The sequence below is a fragment of the Protopterus annectens genome, chromosome 11.part0 (genome assembly GCF_019279795.1).
Source record: "Protopterus annectens isolate FY-2018-M chromosome 11.part0, PAN1.0, whole genome shotgun sequence".
NCBI classification, from domain to species: Eukaryota; Metazoa; Chordata; order Ceratodontiformes; family Protopteridae; genus Protopterus; species Protopterus annectens.
Window position 1 is genome coordinate 1,195,694,670 of NC_056745.1, and position 27,901 is coordinate 1,195,722,570.

Genomic DNA, 27,901 nt, shown 5'->3' on the forward strand with positions numbered 1-27,901 from the left:
TGACAGAGGCTGTCTTCCACTTGGCTGGGATGAAGCTGGTGCTCAGGTTTTGGTTGAATAGGGTGCCTAATGATGCTGCAAGTTCCTGCCTGAGTTCATATAAGATGTAGCCTGGGATGTTATCGGGTCTCATGGAGGCTGTATTTTTTTGCCTTTGAGAGGGCAGTGATGACTTGCTCCCTAGAGATAAAGGGAGGGGGACAGGTACTAGGGATGTTGTGATTTAGTGATTGGGGACAGAGGGGTGAAGTTTTCACTGAACCTGTCTGCCAGCAGGTTGGCAACATCTGCAGTATTTGTGTACGTGGTTTCCTTGATCAACAGTTCTGAGCAGATCTGGGTGCTTCCTTTGAGATTGCAGACATATGCGAAGAAGGTCTTATGATTGTCTTTACTAGATGTGGCCAGTCTGGACTCAAAGTTTGCTTTAGAGGATTTCACTAGTGCTCTTATTTCTTTGTTAAGGCTAAGGAGAGATTGCTTTTAATTAGGCACCTGCTCCTTCTTAGCCCTGGACAGCATTTTTTCCTTTTACTATAGAGTTTATTTATTGAAGATGTCCACCAGACAGGCTTACTCTTCCTTTAGGAGGAGGATTTTGTCCTGTCAGGTATTTTTGATTCCATGCAGCTATATAAATGCTCATATAGTACTTTGGTGTAGATTTGGACATATGTGCCAGTTTCTATGGAGGTGAAGGGGGCTGTCAAGCTGTTTATACCTTTCCTCAGGAGGTTCTAATCAACTTTGGAGAGTTTGTTTGTTTGACCTTAGCTGTGGTGGTGGGGGGGGGGGGTCAGGGGAGATGGTGACTTCAAAAGTGACCACTTTGTGGTCGGATTTTACCAGGGATGATGGCACTGTAGCGATGCTGCAGTGGTTACTCATGTCAGTTAATACCAAGTCCAAGATATTTTCACCTCTTGTAGGGGTTTCGACATACTGGTCCAAGGCATTTGCATTAGTGAACTCAAGGAATCTCTGGGCATTTGGGTTTTGGCATGAGTATTTCTTCCAGTCTATGGTTGGATAGTTAAACTCACCCAGGATCGGGGTAAAGGGTTGAATAGAGATAGATTCAAAGAGGTCCAGATAGGTGGAGTGAGCATCTTGAGTCAAAGTTGGAGGCCTATAGCTAGCTATGATTTGAATAGGGGTCTTGTCAATTGTTAATTGCATCTCAAGTGTTTCCTGTGCATCATACTGTTTGACCAGCCTGGAGGTGATTATGTTTTTTATTTATATATATATATATATATATATATATATATATATATATATATATATATGTTGGAACTTCATCTCCTTTTGTTTTGCTGCCCATGGTTTGGGGTCTGAATGTATGATAGCATGAGTAACCTGGTATGGCTGGGGTGTTCTTTGCAGCTTTGAACTACGTTTCTGTGACTGCGCAAATGTCAGCATCTTCCATGGTTAAGAATGCTTTCAGTGAATGCAGTTTCATGTTTAGACTTCTAGTATTTAGCAGCATGAACTTTAATTTACGTTTTGATGAAATTTTCAAGTTGGTAGTTTTGACCTCATGGCACTGCCTAAAAAAGGCAGTATGGGTAGGCAAGAGCATTTGCCAGGAGCCTGAAGCCCAAGGGAGACAGATGCAGGCTATCTTTGGCAAAGCATTGTGGTTTGTCAATCATGTCATCCCAGGCTCCCAGGTATTGGATCCCCTTGGAATGACACCAGAAACTAAGCCAATTGTTAAAGTCAGCAATTTTCTGTTTATATTGAGGCATCATTCCGGGTAATGGTAGAATGCTGCTTAAGGCTAGGAATGTACCTTCCTGGGACACATATTCAGCGAGCTCGATCATGTCTTTCTTCATATAGTTCAGGGAGGTACATCTCAAGTCATTCACACCAGCATGGACTATGGCAGAGTCATAACAGCACCTGCTAAGAGACTTGAGTGCATGGGTGATATGATGGATTCTGACACCCAACAAACAACTAACAGTGATTTTCTCCTTATCCAGCTTGGTGAGATGTACATCTGTGTGTCTCGCAATGGAGTCTCCTGTAACTAACATGTTGGGTTTATGTTTAGGGCTTTGTGGCTGTGAGACACAGGTGTGAAGACTATGTGTGGTGTGTGGTGTGGTGGGCAGTAGAGTTTGCGTGTCTTTTTGCCTCTGAAGTCTTTTTTGTTGGGTATGTTTTTGTTGAGGACCTCCGCATATGTGGGGATGTGTTGTGTAGGTGTGGGTGGTGCTTGAGGTGTGGTGTTTGTGTTAACAACCTTCTCAGTGCCAGATATACTGGCTTTTGGGGGAGAGAACAATGACACTAGGTGCTTGATGTAATGCCTCACAAATTGTGTTCCTAGGTGTTAGCAGTAGAGGGTTGTCCATGTACATGAGACAGTTGCTACATTGCCTCAGGATGCCCATATCAACCAGACTGACAGGAGAAAACATAGGAAATTGTCCATCCATATTTGTCAGAAACTGAGGGAGAGAGGCCAGAGAGAGCTAAGAGTCAAGGGTGGAAGGTCTAAGAGTTGTACTACTAGGTGATCACACAAGTACTACTAAGGGAACATTTTTAGCTGGAATACCTCAGAAAGGGTTAAAAACATGCAGCTGAAGCTCTAGATGCAGCAAACTTGTATCAAGACTATGCTACTCAATTTAAGGTTAAGAGCAGAGTAAAAAAACTTACAAAGAAGCACAGATTAACCACTTACAGACAAAATAACAGAACTCACAGTATGAAAAAATACAGTTAAACAGTAACGAAATGCAGTAAAATGAAGTTAAACAATAATGAATTGCAGTAAATAGTAATGGAATACAGTCAGTCAGTAAATTGCTTTAAAACAGTGCAAATGTGATAAATTAGCTCATAATCACAACAATAAAAAGATAAAACAACCAGCATAGTGTACGTTTTTTATTTTTTATATTTTTTCCCCTAACAGATTTGTTTGTTTTTCAATTGAATTGTACAGGTTATAGGTCACATTAAAGGTGGGAAAAGTTTTGAAATGATTTATTGTGGTCTCATTTTTTATATCACAAAAACCTGGCATTTTAACAGGGGTGTGTACACTTTTTATATCCACTGTGTAAATATATATATATATATATATATATATATATACATATATATATAAAATAAAATGATACATAGACTCCCGCCATATATCTGCATAACACATGTACATATCATACACACACAGCTACATGTATATATACATCCCTGTTATATATAGAAATATGTGTGTAGAAGTCTGCATTGTCGAACATACCCTAGTAATGGTGAGTAAAATGCACTATCACACAGTCATAATGTTACTCAAAGGATCTAAACTAAGGGTGCAACAGTACATAATCCACTTACCTACATAATCTTATGCCTGCTGAATGTTACCACATAGACAGATGTAGGTGAGCAGGTGGTGTAATGTATGATGGTGTCACTGCACATATGGACAGGACACATTGTCCCTGCTCACACTATCATCTACCTAACTGCAAGCTGCCACATATGGCCATACTGGTAACTGTACATACACAGCTAGGATAACAATGGTTACCTCACTGCTAGGATACTAGATGCAGATAACAGTATAAAGCAATATCACTCTGCAGGCCACAGATGCTGTTCAACACAAGCCTAGTTTGTGTACTGCACAGTTACTATGCCTGCGATCACATATACAACAGACAACAGACTTAACCTGTGGTGCATGCTATAAGTACTGTGCTCTATAGTGTATAAGCCTAGATAGGTATGAGTTCTAATCTCACTCTACCCAACTGGGTGTGGGGGTGTGTGTGTGTGTATCCGCATGGCATACATATGATAACCTTTGTAAATTAGACATAGTTAATGTTTTGCATCATTTTATTTGCAGCAGGTGATGTGCCCCCCCCCCCAAATGACAGACAACAATGAGGCTTGCTGTTATCAACAAGCATTATATGTTGTAAACTGGTAGTACTAGCAGACATGAGTTGTGTTGCATGCATCTGGTATTGTAATCTGTAGTGTGTACCAGTACATAGGTAAGTGTTGTAACCTACATACAGCCAACTTGCAGTATGTGTGTCCTTTGGCGTGTCCTGTATGCAGTGAGTGGAAGCAGTGCCAGCCTGAATGTGGCCATGTTGGTGTATGAGGCTGTTACAGCAGTACACATCATGTTATGGAGCCATGGGATATGTGAACATAACTAGCATAATGGCCATACAACCCTCACTATCACAGACATCTGTATACCTCTCAGTACAGGACCAGCACATATTGCCCCAGTCCAATAGGGACTCAGGCAGATGATGTATGTTGAGATGATGGCTCCCCAGCCAATCAAACAGATAGCATGTGCTGAGGTGCACTGAAGTGCTGTGTGTAACATTGCACAGGGTCTGTTTCAAGGGTGTGTTTATGTCTGCTAGACAAATGTTTCCCACAAGCATGTAGTACTAACATCACATAGTAGATTAATGTCCTTACAGTGAGTCATCCATCTACAATGCTCCTTACAGATAGGCAGCATATACACTCCAGCAAGGTCACACCTTGCCCTGTAGCAGACCTTATCACAAATTATGAATACATGAGTATGCTGACCGCTGTCATTGTCCTTGGTAGACTGTCATACAAATGTGAACCTATGGAGCCATGCACATATGCTGCTGTACCTTGCCGAAGTCATATTTCTGATGTGCTGTCATGCCATGCCATGCCGCTTCACTGCTGTCATGTGTCCATAGGTTATCATCTCGGACTCCTGGAACAGAAAGATGCACAGGTCTGTGACATACCTGCCATTGTGCAACAATACCACCAGTACAACATCATACAACATAAGGGCCACAAAAGTATGTTGCATACTTATGACACATACCAGCATACAGTGTATGTTGGTGACTACTACAAGTGGCATGGCCAAACAATACTGCATTACACAAGTACCTGTAAGTAATATAGTCACCCTGTACATCGGTCACATAGCTTCATTCCCCTGCATCAATGGGAAGGATGACAGGGATGTGGCACAGGTATCATCACTTGCACAGGGTGATGTGTGTGGGTGCTGGAGGTCTAGGCTGACCCACATAGTTGACAGCATGTGTGTGAGTTGGGAGGGGAGTGGGTTAGATGGACCATGAAGAAGTGCCATGTGTCTCTATAGGTGACTTGCATGTGACAGTGGTTTGTGAGTGCATGCGTGTACACAGTCAAGCTCATTGCTAGCCCTACACATGTGTATGTTGGAGAGCTCTGGACCGCATATGGTAGAGTTGACAGTTCACCATCTCCAGCTCTGAACATGGGAACTGGCTCTGCCAGAAGTTGCGCTGGCATCACCATGGTGCGGTGCTAGTACCTGAAGGTGACCGCTGTCTGCTGGGACCGTGTCCCCCACAGGACCACCCAGGATTACATGCTCATGACCTGCCACATCATGGTGTGGACAGCAGACTCCCCTTTGTAGCACTGGATGTACTGTTAGCAGATGGTGTTGACCTACGTCCATAGGTCTGTCACCAAATTCCAATCACATGTTCCAGCACAGACAATGTGCTGTCCAAGACAGACGCTGTCTCAGCCCACTGTCTGTTTACTGCATCAGTGAACTGATCCAGGTTGTCCCCAATGAGGTGGAGGGAGTCACAGATGTCAGACTGCACTGCATCCATAACCCTAAGCATACATCTGGTGTTCTGTTGCGAGCATGCCTGTGCCTCCATGACAGCCAGAAACATGTGCTGAGTGACTCGTGATGTGACACCTGCAACAGGTGGTGAATGGACAGCAGTCCTCCTATGAGCAACCCTGTCAATTTGCCTGTGTAGGACCTCGCCAGCTGTCTGGCTATAGCCAGTGTCTACACTCACTGAAGCCATAGTTGCCACACTGGCCTGTTCAATGTCTCCACCCTCTGACTATCCCATGTTTGGGACCTGTGGGGACTGGGTATGTGTGGGCATGCTGACTGTGCGCAGTGACAATGCAGGAAGAAGAGGGATGTCAACCTCTGGGATAGAGTCAGCCCACGACAACCCCACCCGTGCCTCACTGTGGCCATCATCATCATCAGAGTCCAAAGAGTCACTGACATCAGGTTGTGTGGGTGAGAGATCCCAACCCCCCCCCCCACTGTCACCTGTGGAAACCAAGATAAAAGCAGTACATTACTACCTGCACTATTATGTATGAAAAATCCACAAAGAGTCATAACAATGAGGATCCACAACTGCATTACCAGCATTACCACTCTCACATCTTCTCATCTCTGCTTTCATGCACAATAGACTTCCTCACAACAAAATACACATTTGACTCAAGGCCTTTATAACAAGCATGTCAGGTAAATCACATGACAATTGGCCAGTACAATGTACCTTTTAGGTATGCAATATGACACTATACTTGATAAACCAACACATAAAGCCCAGTACACCTATCTTAACAAATGTATACAAATACAAGTTTCAGTGCCTAAGGTATGTACCATCAACCTTTCGGTATGTACAAGGCATGGCGGATTAACTGCCTCATGTAACTATAACTGCAAAAGTGTTTCTGCTTATTCAACTACACTCCTGTGATTACCCACTCTAGGAAACGTAGGTAACTGTCCCAGACTGGAACATACAAACATTCTACTCTGGTTACACACAACATTATCTGTACATAGGGAATTTTCCTGGCCCTTACCCTTAATAGCCTATATATGTCCCATAACAAAACAGTATCAAGCTAACCAGAATGTAGGACCAGGGGCTTGGACAACTCCTGATGGACCTGTAAAAAGGTGAGTGAGGTAATTTCAGTACCACCACATGTTGCAGCACAACAAGGTAATACCTGCATATATCTCACATGTACAGTAGCTACTGTGTTACTTCATGTATTGCTGACATTCTGAGTATGAGTGTACAACTGAGCTAACCCCCACCACAGCATATAGACCTGACCCCCACATAGTGGTATGTACAGCCTAACAAAATGACTGCTACAGTATTACAGTGGTGATCACAGTAAGCTTCCCTGCACGCTCCTCTGCTGTAGACACTGTAACACCCACCACTATGATGTATGGTGTGATGGATGCCTGGAAGCTGCTGTGTGTCCCTAGGTTCACCTGGAATTCCTCAGTGGTGGTGAGTGGTTTTTCTGTTGCAGGCCTTCCATCGGTGATGGCACAATCCCTGGCTAGGAAAACAAAGTCAGCACTCCCGGAACCACACACTTCAGCAACTCAAGTAAATCCTTGTAGTAAATGGCCGCAAAACACTTTGGGAGCAGTAAAAACACTTTTTATTAAACCAAAATAACAAAGAGATAAGCACTTTCATCAAGAACCTTCTCAACTTCATCAGATAAGAGCAAGTCATGAAAAACTCTTAAGTACATTCTGCAAGAACATTAAGTAATAAACAAATCCCATCACACTGACTAAAAAGGGTCTCCCTGAACTCATAAATATTCATGAAATGCAATCATAAAAGTATTCTTAAAAAGACACTCTTTAAAACCAGCATTTAAATGTCAACAAGTGCAAAAATGCTGAAAATAAATGTAAATACAAATACACATATAATGTATAAAATAGTGTTTATATAAAAATGAATATATATATATATATATATATATATATATATGTGTATATATATATATATATATATATATATATATATATATATATATATATATATATATATATATATAAGAAATGTATATAGATATTTTTTATATTTTATATATATTTTACCTTTCCATTGCTTTTAGTTTTAACAGGCAAGCAATGGAGAGTGAATCATTTAATCTTGGCCATTGCTCCGCATTTAGGCGGACCTGCCAAATTAATTCTTTCTTTTCCGAAAGCAGCCCCCATGGGCCACCTCTTTTATCCAAGTCAACAGTGTCCACAATGAAAAATTTGAAAGAGTGGTCTGATTTTTCTGTGCAGTGTTTACTCACAGCATTTGTGGATTTCCCAAGTCTGATATCCCTTAAATGCTCATAAATTCTGTTTTTAAATTTCCTCTCAGTCTTTCTGACATAGAAACATTCACATGAGTTACACACTGCACAATAGACAACTCTTTCAGTATGATAGTACACCTTCTTATTCACCTGTATTTTAAAACCATTCACCAAGAATCCATTGCCTTCCATCACAAAACTACACTGAGAACAGGAACCACATTTTTTCATAGACCCTGCATGTACAACGTTTCTGTTAGACTCTAAAATGCATTTCAGGTTCATCTTTCTCTTAAAAAGAATATTTGGTTTAGTTCCAACACATTCTCTGATATCCCTATCATTAAGCAATATAGCCCAATTTTTGAATAAAACATCCAACACATTCTTACTGTTACTGTGAAAAGTAATAATAAAAGCACATTTAAAATTTGAATTCTGTTCAACATTGGATTGGGTCAAGTCAGTTCCTACTCCATTAACCAAACAGTCATCAATAGAGGGCATGCCCTGGGCAGGTATCACCATGTGGTGACCTAACAAGGGTTTAAAAAAACCTCTTACTCTTTTGTTGACCACATCAATCATGACTTCATTAAGAAGCCATAACGGGTAACCCCTCTTGCAAAACATAGCTTCATATGGTCACACTCATCTAAGAAGTCATCAGACAAACTAACCATCCGGGCTGCCCTTACAAACTTGCCCTTTACTACCCCTCTTTTTTGTTTAAATGAGTGTGCACTATCAAAATGCAGAAAGTTGTTTGAATAGGTTGCTTTCCTATGAATTTTTGCTTCAAAGGCTTTCAACTGACAATCTTTCTTCAATAAGATGTCCAAATACGCTATTTGTTCACTGTTAACCTCATGCATGAACTTTAAAAAACTGGTTGTGCCATTGATATATTCTAAAAATAAGGGGCTCTCTTCTCTTGGACCATTCCAACAAATAAAGACATTGTCCAAGAACTATGTATACAATGTACAGAACTTAAACCATGCGGTATTCATTAAAAATCTCCTTTCACATCCAACATAATTATGTTGGCATACAAACCACTGTACATTGCCACACCTTCAATTTGTAAAAACAGTTCATTATTGAATAGAATGAAATTATTTGTGAGTACTAGTTCTAATAAAGTTTCATAGGTATTAACCAGTGGCTGGGGGAGACCCTTACTCACCAAAAATTCACAAAACCATTCCATGCCTATGGTATGCGGTATTACCGTATATAAATCTCTGATATTGATTGTGATGAAACTGATTGTTTCATCAAATTCTAACACATTAATCCTTTTCAAAAAGTCCCATGAGTCCTTACATAGTAAAGGTTCATGTTGCACAAAGTCCTTCAATCTGATGTCCAAGAATTTGGCTGTAGGGTGGGTAATGGAGCCCCTTTCATCAACTATGAGCCACATAGGTGATTGGTCTAAGTCTTTATGTATCTTGGGTAACCCAAAAATGACAGGGATCCTAGGCTGTGCTATGCTTAAAAATTAAATTCATCCAGAGAGACTTCAATGAATAAATCCTGTAAAACACTTCTCACTTTCTTATATGCACCATGCAGTTCATTAAACAAAGATTGCATGTAAGCTTTACCTGCTAGCCAGATATCCCATTTTATTGTTGTAGTCCACCATGTTCATCTTGACAATCCCACCCTCCTTGCCCGGTTTCATTATCAGGAGGTCCTTATTATCAGATAGTTATTTTCACTTATTCATTTCATCCTGTTTCAAATTCCATTTTTGTTTTTTTTGCCATTTTAACATTTCTCATATTTAATTCACAATTTTTTTCAAAAAGCTGTAGTGAGGTATGAATGGGGGTTAAAGTACTGGACAACCTAATGGGATCCATGATTGACCTACAATCCTTAAATAAAACATTCAGATTCAATTTTCTAGTATACAACTTCAAATCCAATAATGCTGTTTCAATACTGGTACTTACTTTCATCAGGAACAAAAGTAAATCCTTTAGCAAAAATATCGGTTCCCTATTATGCGATCGAACGCATAATAGTCGAACCGAAAACATCGCAATCACTAAAATGCGAATGGCCACGTATGCAAATTTTTTCCTAGGGAAAAAATTCAGTTGGCCATTCTCATGGTTTGCCCCATTCCCCAACGTTGAGCAATCTCGAAGTTGGTATATTTAGTTAGGGGGCGCAGGGTTGATTAGAATTGAGAAGTGTGTTTCATTTGTTTACGGCCTCGCAATTTTTTTCCCTAGGAAAATTCACGGACATGGCCATTTGCGGTCATGTGTTTTTGATGCTTTTGGGTCGATTATTACACGTTCAAAGAACAGTGTCTTTGATCGCGTAATATAGACCCAAAATATCACAGTCTGTACTGTCAATAGGTACACTAAAATAATTGAAAACTTTGAAGTCACCATCATGATTTAAAGAAATGGACAAACCAGTGGGAGCCGTATCAACATCAGCAGACACAGCTAGTACCTCATATAGGCACCACTCCTGTTGCCCCTCTGGTTGAAAGCATACCCCCCCAGCCCCTGTTGGTATAATGGGGGCCCTGTGGGTTGTTCTCTCTGTAATTCTGCTCCATCAATTGTTCCGTCTGTCTCAGTGGCAGAAATTCTTCTTCCCCTAAAAAAGTCACAGTGGGGACCATATCCTCTCTAGGTTGTGCATGGTCACCCCAGCCTTGGGATATTATATACATTTTTTATATATACTTTCATTTTTATGTAAACACCATTTTATAGATTTTATACATTATGTGTGTATTTGTATTTACATTTATTTTCAGCATTTTTGCACTTGTTAATGACATTTAAATGCTGGTTTTAAAGAGTGCCTTTTTAAGAATACTTTTATGATTGCATTTCATGAATATTTATGAGTTCAGGGAGCTCCTTTTTAGTCATTCTGATGGGATTTGTTTATTACTTAATTAATGCTTTTGCAGAATGTACTTGAGTGTTTTTCTGGACTTGCTCTTATCTGATGAATTTGAGAAGGTTCTTGACGAAACCTCTTATCTCTTTTTGTTATTTTGGTTTAATGAAAAGTGTTTTTATCGCTCCCAAAATGTTTTGCGGCCATTTACTACAAGGATTTACTTGAGTTGCTGAAGTGTGTGGTTCCAGGAGTGCTGACTTTGCTTACCTACAATCCCTGGCTACATCAGCTGCCCTTTGTCGTGCAGCATTCACCATGTCTGTAGAGAGGTATCGAACTTGCTCACATGTCCTGTCTTGGTGGACAGTGTCATTCACATCCTGGACAAGGTCTGCCCACGGTGCAGCCCGCTGTTCCCTGTTATGCCTCCCCCTGGATAGGAGGATGTGATGATGCTGCAGTAGTCCTTGAAGTATTAGTTCATTCTCCACATCTAAGAAGGGGGCATGCCGTCTGTGATACATTAGTCCTGAAACACACCAAAAGGGAAATACATTACAGAATCAAATACATGGATGTCCACTATGTACAGATATAGCAAGAACAAAATGGCAGACACTATCCACTGCTTGCTCACACATGTCATACCCCACAGTGTGAGAACATACTACATGTGTGGATGCAACCAAGATGATATCATTACTGAGGTAGTTTCCTGTGTACCATGAAAGATTTTGCTGTATGATCATACACCCAATCAGGGGCGGCCCGTGCTATTGGACTGCTGGACTGCAGCCCCCTCAACTGAAACTAAAAGAAATAAAAATAAAAACAAATAAATAAAAAAGAAAAAAAAAGTTTAAAAATTCATGCATGTGCAGTAGTCCAGACTGCTGCTGAGAGTCTCTGCGCATGCTCCAGGCAGTCCCGATAGGGAAACATGAGGAACTGAGCTCCCAGAAGTCTATGCAGTTTTAAACTGCATAGACTCACTGGGAAAACGCATCAGGGTCAGACTGCAACACCAGCAGTCTGGAATTGCTGCAGTCTCTTGTCAGGAAGATCTGGGTCTGGAGTTGCAGGCAGGGTTTGGATCTCGCAGGTCTTTGGATGTACTTGCATTGGATTTATGGAGAAAGGACATTGAATGTATGGTGATTTACTTGCAGGTAAGTGTGTTGTATTTATGTATGGTGAGTTTACTTGCAAGTGTGTGTGTGTGTGTGTGTGTGTGTGTAAATGCCCCAGGTGCAATATACTGGTGGTTAGACACATGGTGATGTGGTAGGGAATACCTCAGGCTTGAACCCTGTACCCTGTATGCAGGTGTTAAAGACTTGAGTTCCCTACCCACCACCATTTGTAAATAAATTGCAGATTTTTGCCTCATATTTGATCTGATCTGTTCCTCATAATATCTGTGGTTTGTAAATGTTGCAATGCTTGATATTTGATGGTGCCATAGTAGCATTGTTGCCTCACAGCTGCAGGTTCTCAGGTTTGATTCTTGGCTGGGGTTCCTTCTTTGTGGGGTCTGTATCTTCTCCCTGTGTTTGTGTGGGTTTGCTTTTATTTGATGGTGCAGTGGTAGCATTGTTGCCTCACAGCTGCAGGTTCTCAGGTTTGATTCTTGGCTGGGGTTCCTTCTTTGTGGGGTCTGTATCTTCTCCCTGTGTTTGTGTGGGTTTGCTTTTGTGCCCTCCCATGTTACAAAGACATGTCTGCATTATTTCTTCCTGAGCCTCTGCTGAAAATTGTTTTTTTGTTTCAAGTCAGACTGTCCTGATTAACAAATGTTAAATAAAATTGACAGGTATTTGAATTTCAGACTTCAGGTTTCTGAATGTTTAATTCCTTACATATTTCATGGTGTAGTGGCAGTATTGTTGCCTCACAGCTATAGGATTTGTGGTTTGATTCTTGGCTGGGGTGCCTGCTGTGTGGAGTCCGCATCTTATCTCTATGTTTGTGTGGATTTGCTTGGTGTCCTGCCATTTTACAAAGACATGTGTCTACAGTATTTCTCCCCGGGCCTCTGCTGAAAATTGTTTTTGTTCTATCAGAAGTAAAATTGGCAGGCATTTGAATTTCAGACTTCAGGTTTCTGAATGTTTAATTCCTTACATATTTGATGGTGCAGTGGCAGTATTGTTGCCTCACAGCTATAGGATTTGTGGTTTGATTCTTGGCTGGGGTGCCTTCTGTGTGGAGTCTGCATCTTATCTCTGTGTTTGTGTGGATTTGCTCTGGTGTCCTGCCATTTTACAAAGACATGTGTCTACAGTATTTCTCCCTGAGCCTCTGCTGAAAACTGTTTTTGTTCCATCAGAAGTAAAATTGACAGGCATTTGAATGTCAGACTTCATAGTCTTTGGAAAATACATAGTAAAACAACTTTTTATTCTAGCAATAAATATATAGTAACACAACCTTTTATTATAGCAATTTTTTAAGTTTATAAGATGACTATTTGAAATTTGTCCTTATTTTTGGGACTGTAATACCCTGTTAGTGGCTTTGTCCAGGTTTTTTGTGCTAAAGTTGACAGCTATGGCAAGAACTGAATCCACTGAATATGTTTGAGGGCTGTATTCCCTCATTACTGGGTTTGTCCAGGTGTTTTGTGCTAAGAGGTTGACAGCTATGTTGAGAACTGAATTCATTAAATGATAGCCATTTAAGTTTCAGTCTTCCTCTCTTTCACAAAGCAGCTGATTTGGCGTAGTGGTATGTTGCTCTTGACTGTTTTGCACAGGGACCTTGGCTGTAAAATGTACGGTGGTAACACAGCATTTTCCTTTCACAAAGCAGGTGATTTGGCATAGTGGTATGTTGATCTGACTCTTTTTTGCACAGGGACCTTGGCAGTAAAATGTATGGTGGTAACACAGCATTTTATTCTAGCAGCTTTCCAAGATTATACAAGCAATGTTTAATGTGTCCCTGTTTTTTGCCCTTTTGACCCACCCCAATAAATTTGGCTTTTTTCAGACTTCTTGTGCTGCAAAGTTGAGATGCAGTTGAGTATTGAGTAAATTTTACAAGGAGCCGAGAGCTGCAGGGGAAGAGAAGTTTAGTGCTGATTATGCTAAGTCAGCTCACATTTCTAATAGCACAACAGGTTATGTACTTGCTTTTGATGCAGAAGGTTGTTGGTTCTACTCCCATAAGGGGTAAATGCTGCCATACTGAAAGTTAAGATACTAACTATGAGCCTGTTATCAGTTTGCCATCCATTTCCTATTGCAATATTACTAGCTTATTTTTAATGTAATTTAGGCAATTTATTCCTCAGGGGCATCAGACACTTTATTTTTCGATGAAACCATGAAATATAAAGGTGATTGCTAGCAGCAACCTCTTCATTACAGATTTATTTAACGTGGAGTTATTTAGATGACTTTTTTACTACTTCAGAGATTGTGCATATTTACTGATAATGGTGGACTGTAGAATTGTGCATATTTACTGATAATAGTGGACTGTAGAAGTTTGAGTAGACTTTTATGATGGAAATGTTCTGAATTGGGCAGTTTTGTTTCATTGTTTACTGGAAAAATGTTCAAAGCAATAGGAAGGTGTATCAAAGAGCACATGTATGTTTCATATGCAAGGGGCCTATGATTTGAAAACAGCCCAGAATTAATTTTTATCTGCCACAGGTAAAATGTATTTTCTTTGAATGTGGGTTTTAATGTTGTTTCAATGAATGTGAGTTTCAAGGGCAGAGAAGTTTTAATGCCAAGTTTGTTTAGCAGATGTCTTAGTGTTTGTGCTGTAAAATGCAAAATAAAACTTTCAAATGAAGTTCAAATCATCATAGAAGTAAATCAGTATGCACATTAGTGTTTATGGTAAATGGAGTGAAATAGCAAAGTAAGGAATCATTGGAATGGCTGCAGGGGGAGGCTCCATTCGACCATGGTTTTGTGAGGGGGAAGGGCGGCAAACTTAGACAGCCCCAGCTGAACTATACCTCCCAACTGTCCAGATTTTCAAAGAATGAATAGATTTTTTGCTTCTTATTTTTGGTTTGTTCCTCATAAAATTTGTGGTTTACTGGCAAATCATTTAGGAATTAAGTCACTAAATAATGACACACTAGTTTCAGACTTCATAACCTTCAGAAAAATGCATGCTAAAGTTAGACCTGTTCTATCAACTGTCCCAGTTTATACAAGAGCAATTTTTAGTACTGTTTATATGTTCCCCCAATATATTTGGCCTTGTCCAGATTTATTGCATTAACAGGTTGAGAGGTACATGCAAATTGCTTTATAGAATTAGGCATAGCCAAACCTCTTAACTGTCCCTGAATTTGGCTCAAAATGTTGCTCTTCCCCTAATAATCCCTCTGCAAAATAGCAATTTTGGAAGAAAACATGGAGGGTTTACAATTAAGAAATAACTGTAATAATCAGAGTTATAGACTACTTTTATTTCAGAAATGCATGTAGACTCTTTTATTTTGTCAGCTGCTCAAGTTAGCAGTACTAATATTAAAAAAGTGTCCCTTCTTTGACAGGTTCCCAGCTGTATTGTGTGGCTATTTTATATTGTTGCATCACATTTTTGGTCCATTTTTCATAAAATTGTGTTTTTTTTGGCAAATTAGTGGTAAATCATTAAAGACTGAAGTTAGAAAATAATGGCAGGCATTTGAGTTTCAGATTTCATATCCTTCAGAAAATTCATACTAATGCAAGACCTACTACTATTCTATTATCTTTCTAAGTTTATAACAGCAATATTTAAAAATTGTCCTTATTTTTGAGCCTTTGTCCCACTTCTATGTATGGCTTTGCCCAGATTTCTTGCTCTGAGGGTGAAAGGTATGACAAATGTGTTAGGGCTATCACCGTCAGCCAGAGACATTTCAAATTGTGACATACTTGTTGCACCCCACTCCCCCATGTAGTGACTCTAGATGTGTCCAAGCAAAGCAAGGAGCAGTTATGCAGTGTAAATGTGCAGGGTATCCCCCCATACAAGGTAGACACAAGTACTACCGTGGCTTTTCATCTGTTCTTGATTTTGCAGAATGGTCTGGTTTCTGTCATATTTTTGTACTGTTGATTTATGCTTATTACTCAAAGTGCCTGTTGCTCTGTGTTTTAAGTAGCAATGCTTTAATGACCATCAAGTAAGCTTGTCTGAGATCATAACATGCAAGTAAGCTTTAATAAGCATACTGTTAAAGAATTGCCAACATTGAAGCCTTTCTGTTGTTGCCATGCAGAGAATACTTAACTAGATAATGTATAAGCATTGGATATTGAAATGCATATGACAGTATTTGTAGTAAAGGACAGGATTACATTATTTTAAGAAGCTCATTACACTTGTTGGAGACTTCTAGTGATCTCTGAGGGCTTTACCAGTAAACTAAACAGAATATCATTCATGTGTGGTCCATAATATGTACAGTAATAATTTAAGCAATGTATCTTGAGCTTGTTTCTTGTTTGCTTTTCATTTTTACTTTGATCGTGTTTTCCCCATGAAACAAGTAGATAGTTGTCAGGCAGCAGGTCTGTTCTGGATAAGAAACATTTTTACAAGTGGGGGCATCACAAAGATTGCTACTTTCAGCATGTTACTTGGTGGGTGCTTTAATAAAGCTGAATATAAATTATAATTAGAACTGCAGTGCAAGGAGAAGTAGTTTGAGTTGAGTGCTGCTTGTTTTTCTTATACTTGATTTTGACTGGCATTCCCGTAATGTATTTAAAAAGTAATTTATTTTTTCATGCCTCACAACCTTTTTGTTTCCATCTAGATATTAAGTAAGCTGTCATGCAGCCAATGCATTTAAATATTTTTATTCTTTTACACTTCATTTGTCTTGATTAGACTCTCATAATGAGGGTTTGGCACCCAGGGCAGCATATTTAATTAAAGTTAGTTTTTGTGGTTTTGAGCATAGCTCCTCCCCTTTCTAGTTGGCCACACCCCTTCCCATTGACCCCACCCATTCAGCTATCTCCTGCAGCCCCCCTTTGATTTGAAGTCACCAGCCGCCACTGCACCCAATACTCCAGTCCACTGTGATGTGTCCCCTAAGGCTAGCCACCCAATAATATGTCATAAGACCAGTGCCAGACAAATAGCAGTGTACTATTATGACAACTACAGTGGGACAGTCCAACAATACCAGTGTGCCACAATGACAAAAGACAATGCAACCCTGATATATTGTATGTCCCCTGTATGTATAAGACATCAGGGTATCAAGGGCATGTCATTACCACAGATCTAAGACAGGCTTACTGCTGTAATCCCTATGCCCATACTTCTACCCTCCCATCTGCATCCTGTTATGCACAAAAAACAGTTACATACCTGGTGGAGTGCAGTACTCCTCTGTTGAAATGTGCTACTAGTAATGTTTCCCAAAGGTGTGCTCTGTGTGAGGAAAGTCTCATACAGAATGTTTGCCCATAGCCAGATGCTTGCATTTTAACATGCTTTTCATTAGCAGGTAATTGCCTCTAAACTAGTATGTGACAGTGATATGCTAATTGCAGCCTAAACAGCTCAATTGCACTATCATTAGCCAATGACTTGCAACCGCTGTGCAATATATAAGTCCTTCATGTTGAACAGGGCCCCTTTCTTAGCTGTTGAGATGGATATTACTGGGGTGAGGAGACTACATCATTGCAGAGGGTATGTCTGTAGAAGAAACCTTTACATAGAGCTGCGTGTACCACAGGCTGCCACTGCTGCTGATGCAGGTAATATACATAGGCAATGAGTGTGAACACTTTGGAGGATAAGTTGTAGGTGTATCTATGTCAGCTGTGTCAGCCTTGTTGTAGAGGCAGAGTCAGGGTGAGAGTACCCTTTACCCTCCAATTATGGCATGTGTTTAAGGTATGTATGTTAGGCAACTGTGTCAGTAAAAGAGTACTAGGTGACATATAGTAATGCTATACAGATATGTGATGTGTTTCCCTACCTGCAGGCCTGTGACTTCTAGTAGTAAAGAGTAGCTATTAAATTTGGAATGCTTTGTGTGGATAATGATTGCATGAGTCATTTGTTAATTAATCGAAATGCAGTGGGTGTATTTGCAAGATATATGTGCACACATACAGGCTGTGACACATTTTCTACATCCATCAGTGTGTGCATGGCTTTATATAGATGTATTTCTGCACCAGAGTCCGGGTTGCATATGTATTTTGCCATGAATGCCTTAGCAGGTGACTTTGTACATGTTTCTGATAAAAGGGAACATTTACCTGCTATCACAGGCTTCAGATACATCCATTATCATGCCATTGGCTGTCTAGTGGTGTACTATTGCACCAGAGTCCAAGGTACACTACCATTTATTCCATTACTTTTTATTCCAGTTTGCGCAGTGTGGCACAGTACACAGATCCTCTGAGACATGCTTAATGACTGTAATTGGTAATTACCATGTTTTGTTCAAACCACCTGTTTTAATTAAGAGTTGCGTGGCATAGTGGGTTAATGCAGTGTGCTGCAGGTGTGATGGGGCTCATTTTGCACATGTGTTTTACAATGTTAGAACACATATAGTCATTATAACTCTATTTAGTCGTGCTTAGCAAAGCTGTAGGAAGCGGTGCATTGTTCAGCACTGCACTAAAAAAATATAAAGAAAAGAAAAAAGGGGAGATAGGAAAGTGGTGAAATGGTGACAAGCAGGGGAGAAAACATAGTGAAAGGCATGGAGGGATGTGTAGGAAGGGTGTAGGAAAGAACCATAGCTATCCATTTCTTGTACAGAAAAAACTGTGCCATTTAACAGATTTGTAGATGAATTTGGATTCTCAAACCCCAGAGAGAGGGGTGAGGGCAACATAACAGAGTTGTCAAGCCAATTGAGCCGAATTACGTGTGTCCAGTGGAGACGTGCAAAATGGACCACTATGTATGGGACGATATTTTTTTTTTTGGGACAGGTGTCCATTTTTTTAAGGTGAGAGGGGAATGTTGGGGAAGGGACATAACTACATGTGGGGAAGGTAGGTTGGGTAGGTGAGGATGCATTTGCAAACAGACAAGACAGACAAGACAGCAGAGAAGGGCAGTGTGTGACACATGAGGGGGGGTGAACACCATGGATAGGGAAGATGCTGTGAAATCTGAGTCTCATGTGCCTCCAGACAGCCACAGTGTGACTCACATCCCCACCCATGGGACTGTCAACACTGCTCTATCATTGCCGCAAGGGTGGCTGTGCTGTAGGCTGGGCGCCAGGGCGAGGCTGTCCCACCAGGATGGCCAGCATGCCCTCAATCCGGCACAGGCGGTGGTCAGCCATGGTGGACTACCCTGCACACCAAGACTGTCAGCTCCCCATGGGTGACAATACCCCCTCTGCTACCACTCGCAGAGGGGTGCTGGGCCAAGTCCCCTGGGGTGGTACTACCCGACACTGCAGGTAATGAGGGGCAGCAGAGGGGGCACCACATATTTGTGGGGCATTCCCTGCTCTCAGCTCTTGGAACCAGTTGTTCAAAGTTCCCTTTTTCTCCTTTTCAGGTCATCATGGTGGTGACGACACTGCTTACCTGTGCAGGGGATACCAGTAACGCTGGTCAAATGGTCCCAGGTCTCTACCTTATACTCTGAACCCTTGAATCTGCCCTACATTAGCCGGGGTTCATGGTTTTTAACAAGGAGCCCAGTCATGACCCTGGACTCCTGAATACCCCACCTCTGCACCCGAAAGTGCATACCTTCACCAACACCGTCTGCCATACCAACAGCTGATTGAACTCCAATGACTTTTGCAGAATTCCCCCTATTGGGCTTAATATAGGCTGTTTTCCCACCCTTACACATCATTCAACAAGATTCCAAAAAGCATCACATTGCTTAGCAGTATGCAGATCAGCTAAGCGAAGCCAAGCAAAGTGAAAACTTGTAGAACCATGGTTTTAGCGAGGCTTAGCACTGCGCAAACATTGGTAGCCATTAGCATGTTTATGCACAGCTTAGCATGAATGAGCAGTGCTTAGCAAAGCACAGCAGTGCCAAAATTCACAACAGTTTAATGAAATTAAAGAAAAATAGTACATTCATTTATAGACATATTCTGCCTGTTATGGACTCGAACCCAGGACCTACTACACATAAGACCATAATTCTACCCATGTAGCTAGTTGGATGTTATAAAAACTAGTATACCTTTACATATACTACTAGGCTACCTTTTAGCATTACTGAGCACTGTGATGCGATGTGCAAACACATTTAAACACAACTATAATTAAATAAATAATTAATTATATCAAGTTTCTATTTTTAGATGTCTGTCAGGTGTCGGCATTTATGTATGAGCTCTGCTCGGCTTTGCTGTGCTCCACGCCGCACCATGCCAAAAAAAAAAAAAAAGAAAAATAATAAAAACTTTATTATGATAGTTAATTACATCTGGTTTCTATTTTTAGATGTCTGCCAGGTGTCAGCTGTTAGTGGCCACAACAAAGTTTACCATTTCAGCACTATATAACACTTTACTTTGAATGTCAACAGTGAAATGGAAGGAACTGAGAACCAACGTCTTGCTTCCCTGCTAATGGTCTGGAAGCTATTGTTCTTCTGTTTACTATCATAGCCCCTTCTCTTCTTCTGTACAATAATTTACTTTTCACTTGACCTCTCATTGACCTCTTAAGTGATATAAAAAAAGGAGGAATACTATCATAGTGACTCACTGCCCAGGTTATGGTATATCCCTTTAACTTCATGACATGGCATTAGCAAAGCAAAGGCTTTCATTTCAGCTCAAAGCTCACTTTTATTTGACAAGTAGTTAGGTAGGTTAATTTGAAGATCTGGCTTACTTAATTAACTAATTGGCTGAACTGAATTTACATACCTGGTGTTATGTCTACACTGCTGTCATGGTAAAATAGTAGTATGAGATGTAATGCAAGCATGGTGAAAATGATCCAAACTGATAAAGAAAATAAAATTGCTGAACTGAAGCTGCATTAACATTTTTACTGATTTAAAAACTATGAGCACTCACTGGGATTTCTACTGTGATCTGTTTTTACATTTCTTGAGTGGATGCATAGGAAGACTGATTGCTTGTAAACTCAGGTCAGACTCTTTCCATCTCTTGTGGCTAGGATTGATACGCTGGTAGACTGAGCTAGGACCATGAATAATACTGTATGAGAATTCATATGAGCATTGATTCACCAAGTCCTCCTTTCCAAATATTTTGGTTACTGAAAGCAGACTCACAAGATTCACAGCTAGGGGTAATCTTGCCAAGGCACTACAACCATGAAATCAATTGGGGAGGGTCTACCCTTATGTGAGGTATAAGGGATATCACTCCATTCAAACTCCTTTTGGTGACTAAGGTATTCAGGGAGAAGGATATGGAGTGTTTCTCTTTGTCCAAACTGACTTTGGTTGTCCACGGTGGACCTGACTAAAACTTATTGTACTAGATTATCAGGCTTGGCAAATTAGCAAATTATATATCAGAGTTCTGAAACTGAAGCATATGTTTTATATTTCAGTTATGAACCTCCAATGATTCCTCCTCTGGGCCTCTTCAAGGAGATAGTCATGGATGCCTTCTCTGTTGCAATTGTTGGCTTTGCTGTTGCCTATTCTGTTGCCAAAGTGTATTCGACCAAATATGACTATGCCTTAAATGGAAACCAGGTAATGAATATGACAAGTGATTATAAAACAATAATGAATGCAGTACTTAATTGTAGAAATAATGACTGAATTAAATCAGTTCAGCATTGTGCAGTAGCTTTTTTCGATACATTTAAGGTTTCCAAAGTACACATCCAAAATACACATCCTGTTTATGCCATCTGTTTAAGAAGCTTACCTAGAAGCCACCTCCATAACTTGTTGCTCTATAACTCATATAGAAGTTCAGCACTGTCAGCTGCAAATGACCATTTGTCTAACCCAGTTAGGCATAGAATCTTTAACTACAATTATGAAGAACTCTAAAATTGCAGATAAAGGAGATTAACTGTACAGTAATAAAATACAACCCACATTTTCTATTTCACTTCATGTTTTTTTAGCACTTACAGTGTTATCATGTATCCTCATTATTGTAAGGCTCTGTGCTTCTCCTCTTATATCTGTTCCATCAGTACCAGCAATCTGTTACCACTTCACTACTCAGTTCTGATGAGAGACTATTCTATGGATATGACTTTACTGAAATAAACAAGTTTTTTTTTCATATTTCCCTTTTCTGTGTCTGTATTTTACCACAAACACTTTGTCCCTTTAAGTTATTTATTTGCATACTGACACATTTTTGCATATCTCTTCTGCAAGAGATTTTTTTGATCATTTTATCACATTTGCATTTTCATGGTTTTTCCCACGCATTTGCAACTCCTGTAGTCTTTTATTACACAGACTGCTCTATAGACCATATGACATGCAACCTCTTCATTGTTGCAAATATTGTAGCTACACCTTTTGTTGTATGTCCCTTCCAAAACTGTGCAGTGCCCTAGCTGTGGACCAATTGTTGATCCATTCCCAAGGCTATCCACTTTTTCTTGCTGGCAATACCCTTCAGTACACACCTTAACATTCTACATGAGTCACTAGGTTTTCCTGTTTTTTTTCACACAGTTGAAATGTATTTCTCTTCTCTTTCCTTAATGTATCATTTTGATATCAGCCCTTCCTTTTCTCATGCCAATACACTGTTAATGATATGCTGTGACTATCATTATCATATGTCCACCTGATTTCTGCCTTTCCCAGGGTGGCCTAATGGTTAAGGTGTTTGCCTTCCAAATATAAGGTGCAGGGTTTGGGTTTCACAAGGGATAATTGGGAAGGCTTAAAGTTGCTCACAAGGGCAGTTAGCTTATTACTAATCTATGAAGCTAACCTGTGATATGACAATGTGGGACTTCAGTAGCTTTCTCTACTTACAGCTACTATCCTCTAGGCATTGCATGGTGCCAGTTTTTTGTTGCTTCTCTGCTGTCACTGTGGCCAGATCAGCTCATTCTTTGGCAATTCCCATCATGCATCACTGTGGCTGCACCCAGCTATTCATATACTACAAATTATCTTGAGTCCCTCATCTCTCTAGTTTATGATGAGCCATTTACACCATAGATGTGGCAATTTATGATGTTCTAATTCTTGACATTCAGTTCCACTTTTCCCAAGTTATTCATGCAGCTATCAACCCAGATGATGCAGAGCCATCATACACTTAAATTCAATATATTTTGAATCAGCAGGAAGGACCCTTTACCAAAGAAAATATTTGTCATGGGTTATAATAAGTAAGCATGATTTCTTGACTAAAGTCACAACTATTGGGTTTGTTTGTCATATGTTTTAACTTATCATTCTTCAGTCCACCAGAGATAATTCTAATCCTAAATTTTCAATGTAAATAATATTTTACATAAAGAAGAGACAGATGTTATTAAATGTCATGACTGATATTTTCATACAAGTAAGTAAGTGTCCAATTAGGACGTAGACTTAGGTTAGAATAAATTGCATCTGATTAATGAATCTAAATAAATGTTCACAATCAGATGCAACAAACTTTAATTATGTATTCAGTTTCATTGTTAAATGGAAATAATGTGATAGATTCCTGGAATCTCCAAAATAGTTACATCAGGCTTGATTCAAAACTTTACATGTCCATGCTAAGCAAGAAAGAGTGTCTAAAATTCACTTAGAAGCTTACTAGACTTTTTATCTGCAACAGTCAACAAGATAAAGTGCTTATTCAAAACTATTAATTGAAAAAATACTGTAAAAAAGCTTGCATTGAAAATACAATATTATACTGCTATAACTACAGTGAAAATGCATATTTTGTTCGTTTCTAAAAATTAATTCCATGAATGCTGAATTAATATTCAAACGACTTTTCACAATCATTTGACTATAATTTCAAAAATACAATAATCTTTTCCTCAGACTATATATTTTAATATTAATAGATCAATAGTAAGATAGGCTGTCACCTTGATATGTTGTCTCCTTAATTTTTGTGTCTTGTTTTGTCATCATTTGGTAGGAGTTACTAGCATTTGGAATAAGTAATGTCTTCTGTGGGGCCTTTCGAGGGTTTGCAGCCAGTACAGCTCTTTCAAGGTCTGCTGTTCAAGAAAGCACAGGAGGTAAAACACAGGTATTAAAAGTTTAATCTATGTTTACACTACGTTATAATTTATAGCTCATATTTAAATACCAGATGCTGTAAATAATGTCTCCATTCTTTTTTTTTTTTTGTCAATAGATTGCTGGTCTCATTTCAGCTGTGATTGTAATGATTGTCATTCTTGCACTTGGATATCTTCTGGGACCATTACAAAAGGTATAGCGTTTTTGTACATTTTCCAACTTCTTTGTTGTAATAATTTATGACTTTTATTATATTTACTCAGAGAAATGCAATATCTGTATCACTTTAAGAATGCCATAATAATATAATAATTAGTTTTAAGAAGAAAATTATTAAATAATGTTTCAGGAGCCAATAAACAGCCAGTCTCAGTTAATCCATTATCTGACATTGAATCTGATTTTATCAAAGACATGTGTCACTAAAATCTATGTTTCTGTTTATTTCTTTATGCTGATGATATAAAGCACTGCCTTTCTTTTAACCTTACAACAAACGGTGCCTCAGCAGTACCCAATACGTATCTTTGAGACATTTGTATCAGTGCTGTTAACAGCTTGCCAGGGCTCAGTCTGTGCAACACTGAAGGTTTTGTAGTGCAGGTTAACACCTAAAGCATTATTGTTATTTTTATCCAGCCCACATAAACTTCATAATGAACAAAATAATTTGATATCTACAGTGTATTTTCTTGTGCTGAAGGTGAAGTCATTAGCTTATACTGAAGGTCCAGCTGCCAGTTGTTGCTAAATGACCATTTTACTACATAAAAACATTTACCAGGATTAAAGATCTGGCGCCTAATGATGATCTCACAGTGTACACACACACACTGATCTACCCCTGACTTAGCCACCATGGCTATGTAAACTGAAGATATCCACAAATGACCTAGGTTGGCTTCAGGTTTTACGAAATGTTGCACCCAAGACATTAAATGTGACTCCTCATGCCAGCTATACAGTTCCTGTGCTAAAGTTTCTGGACTGGCTGCAGGTCCAGTGTCTGGTCATTTATAAGGCTTTGCTGTCACTGTACAATGTCTCCATCCCTATGGTGAGTATTATCCCTAGTAAACTAATCATTAGTAACAGTACTGGTGCATTCTCGGGTGAAGTTACAATATGAGTATTGAAAATTTACTGGGTCATAATTTGGCAAAACACGTAGAGCTCCCTGTCCTAAAGGTGATCCTATCTGTGGGCTGTAAACCAATATCTTTGATACAGAAATTTACTGAGGTGAGTGTCTGAAATAAAATTGGAAATTTTACATTTATGAGATGTTATTTCAGTTAAGGAGAAAACTATTTGGAAAATGCTAAAGCTTGAGCCTTTATTTGTAAAATTCAACACAGATTCACAGCTATATTTGGGAGGTTTATGATATAGGCCTCTAGAATAAAAATAAAAAAGTCTCAGCTCCCTCCAGTTTACTGGTTACTGCAAGAGATGCTAAGTCATATTTCATGAAATAGATGGCGTGGAAGTATGTCAGATAGCTACTCAATAAAAAAATTGAATCCAGAAAAGAATTTAGATTAGTAGAAACCTAGCAGGGGAGGAAATAACTGAGTACCTACTAGTCTGATTGTTTTGTGCCAGGTTGACAGCTGGAAGCACATTTGAGGTATATCTTGAATATATGCTTTTAGGAGTGATTTCAGGAATTCTTGTTGCTGTATGTCCTACTTTTAATGCCGATAAAATTGAACAGAATGTGATGATACCTTACAAGGTGTCACTTCAAGTACTGGGCTACCTCTCTAATTCTGGTTTCATTTCAAATGAAATGTTATGAATATGATTATGATGGAAAAAGTAGAAGAAGTGTATGCAACTTAGAGGGGAGGATGGAGTGACAATGCAAAATATAGTGAACCTCACAGAACATATTTGACATGTTAGATAAGTCTGTTGTTTCTTGGAAAGCGTTCATTGTGCACATTATTCTGGCAGTTCATTCTCTCAAGACTACTAACTTTATCCAAACTCCATAAGACAATATATGCAATCAAATTAAAAATTAGATCTTCTCATGGGTTTGTTCCCTAAGAGACAAAATGGCTTCAGAAATGGCTAGCACTCCAGTACTACCCTTCATAGTATTACTAATCCTACTGGCAAGGGTCTGCAGTATATTAGATGTATTTTGAAGAGATCGCAAAAAATGTTTGAGTCTGTTTCTTGCTCACTCTTGCTTAACAAACCCTACTAATTTGCATTAAATCAGACAATACTACTCTGGTTCCGTAGTTACCTTTATGTTAGATTATTTGAAGCCCAAGTGGATATGTCTCCTTCTTCCCCATTCCTGCTTCCCAGAGTGTATTACAAGATTGGCTGTACTGCATTATGGTATTAACCATGTTTACTAGCTCCTTATTCTACAAATAAAGCATGTCTACAAGTCATTTTTTATGTGTGACTTATCTCAATAGAGAATTAATCACTCCTTTGAATGTATAGCCTTTCCCATCATAGACTTGCTGTTGGCACCTGATTTAATTCATAGGAATTTAGCACAAGCTGCAAAAAAAAGACACTGCTGTTTGAGCACTTACCCAGACTAAACAATACTTTTTCCAAACATGAAAATCATTAGACCTTATTTAAATCCAATACAAAGGATTCATGAATTTGAATACATGAGAATCTTTAAGGATCCCACTCTTTCTTTCATCACACACAGATAAAACAAAAATAAATAATATTCCTTCTTAAATTGTTAAAAGATTTATCATTTCTTCAACAAGTTTTAGGGAAATAGATCTTCAAATGTATCTTAAAATATTCCACTTAGAAAAAAACTGTTAAATGCTACTGTAGAGACAGAAAAGAGGTTGCCTTCTTCTCAACAGATATACAATTTCATAGCAGTTTCTCCAGTGTTAGAATACATTTATATCAGCATCCTAATCCAACTGCCATCCTGTTTCTCTCACTGTCACTGTATTATGTCTCCTTAGCTGAGCCTGTTATAGGTTTATAGGGTAACTTGAGATCATGGCAGAGACCATTGATGAAGAGCCCCAGCATTAGCGCTAGTGACAAGAGAGGAGAAGGTTGTTCCTCCTACAAAGAAGAAAATATATCATTAATACCAGACATGAATTTACAGTTACCCATCCAGTTAATGGGGTGGGCTTTGAAGGTGATCAGGAATACAATTTGCTGGATGTGCAGAAGGAGTCTATTTCAAAGGTGGGGGTTGGTCGCTGGTCTTACAATGGAGGGTTTTAGCCTTTGTTAGACGGTTTTGTTCCATGATGCTGGAGGAAGCCAAAAAAGAATAAGGTCTTTTACAGCATGAATCATTAAGAAAAGCAACCTTATCAACAGCCTGTATGAGCTGAAGTAGGGGGAGAGGGAGTTGGATTTAAACCTGTTGAGGAGTCTGCTACAGTGGTTGATCCCAGTTGACAGAAGATCACTGTCTCACAGCCAGGGAATCAGATGGCTTATAGCTCACACAAGCTGCCACTCATGCTCAATCTCAACTACATATTCTGGTGATGTGTGGCAGCCATGCAGAGAGAGCAGAGCTGCTGTACCTTGGCTGAACAAGTAGCCATATTAGAACAAGGTAGGTGTGACAGCTGTGTGGAGGGACTGAAAGGGATAGGGGTGTTGCCTAGCATTTTTGGCAGTGATTGGGAGGCAGATTTAGATTTGGGGTGTAGAGGCGGGTTTAGGGTTAGAGGAGAGGAGAATTAGGGAGAAGGAAGAGAGTTTTATGTTCAGGGAGTGATTGGGGACTTTAGGGTTAGGGAGTTTTAAGTTCTAGGTTTAAGGAGTGATAGGGGAATTTATGGTTAGATAGCAGGAGAGGAATGCTATGCTATGAGTTATGGAGAGAGGATTCAGGTTAGGGTTAGTGGTGGGATATGAGTTTTAGGAT

The 27,901-nt window shown here is 39.4% G+C and overlaps 1 protein-coding gene across 1 annotated transcript in view; it reads left to right on the forward strand.

Moving 5' to 3' along the window:
* The window catches only part of LOC122814856 (chloride anion exchanger-like), a 526,231-nt gene that overhangs the window by 274,334 nt on the left and 223,996 nt on the right, over positions 1-27,901 (forward strand). Inside the window, exons 8-10 of the mRNA XM_044087137.1 lie at positions 21,369-21,516; positions 23,894-24,007; positions 24,116-24,193. Of these exons, the coding sequence (XP_043943072.1) occupies positions 21,369-21,516; positions 23,894-24,007; positions 24,116-24,193 (340 nt within the window). The remainder of the gene's footprint in view (positions 1-21,368; positions 21,517-23,893; positions 24,008-24,115; positions 24,194-27,901) is intronic.